We start from the raw sequence: 917 nt of genomic DNA, 5'->3' as shown, positions 1-917 counted from the left end.
AAGATGGCTGACATTGTGGATCATCATTTGCGCGTCTTGAGGTGCAAAATTTAAATATCTGAAAACAAAACATAATTTTAAATTTATTGTATGATCGTAAATTTAGATATTCAGTTGCAATTACATATATATATTAACATGGTTTAAAAACACATTTAAAAAATAGTATGATATTAATATAATATTTGATGTTATCGCATTAATTTCAGATTTATAACGTACATCGAGAAAGTTATGAATCAAATATATCTGGTAGAATTAGTCGGATGTACATTTAACTTATGTATGATTGGATATAACACCATTACGGTATGCTAATTATCTTAAAAGGTGAATATGTAATCGAAATTAATTGACGACACTTATTTAGTAACGCTTTAAAAATTCTGTTACGTTCCTGAGAGAAAATGCGCTGTAATTTTTTCAGTGGTGGCATAAAATTGATACGTCGGCTATAGTGGCATACGTTATCGTATATGCATCAATGAGCTTTAACGTTTTCATATTTTGCTAAATAGGTGAAATTTTAACGGAACAGGTAAGAAAGCAATATCGACTAAGACAGATATCAATACATTAATAAATTAATGTTTAATGTTTAATTTTATGCATTCATGAATAGTTAATACAACTTATTATTTATAAGTGTAAAAAAGTTGGGGAGACAGCATATATGATTGATTGGTATTACATACCTCACAAGACAGCTCTTGGCTTAATCTTGATTATATCAAGATCAGGCGCTGTGATTAAAATAACTGCAGGAAAATTGATTCAGCACTCTATCGAAACTTTCAGCGAAGTGAGTATTAATAAACTCTTTTTTTTTTAATTATGTAAAAAGGAGATTTATCTAAAAGGGAGAATTACGTAAAAAAGTGAAAAGAAACTATTTTTAAAATTATTTTATTCTTTTT

General features: G+C 27.6%; 1 protein-coding gene across 1 annotated transcript in view; it reads left to right on the top strand.

The window, feature by feature from the left end:
- LOC116843439 overlaps positions 1–853 on the top strand; it is a 10,526-nt gene extending 9,673 nt beyond the window's left edge. Inside the window, exon 4 of the mRNA XM_032813825.1 lies at positions 647–853. Coding sequence (XP_032669716.1) covers positions 647–832 — 186 coding nt within the window. The 3' untranslated portion in view covers positions 833–853. The remainder of the gene's footprint in view (positions 1–646) is intronic.
- Positions 854–917: the final 64 nt, after the last annotated feature.

This window comes from Odontomachus brunneus, unplaced genomic scaffold, assembly GCF_010583005.1.
Source record: "Odontomachus brunneus isolate Ranch 3 - 2012 unplaced genomic scaffold, Obru_v1 Obru_scaffold_032, whole genome shotgun sequence".
NCBI lineage: Eukaryota > Metazoa > Arthropoda > Insecta > Hymenoptera > Formicidae > Odontomachus > Odontomachus brunneus.
Note: the sequence above shows the minus strand (reverse complement) of the source record. Positions and strands in the feature narration are given on the sequence as shown.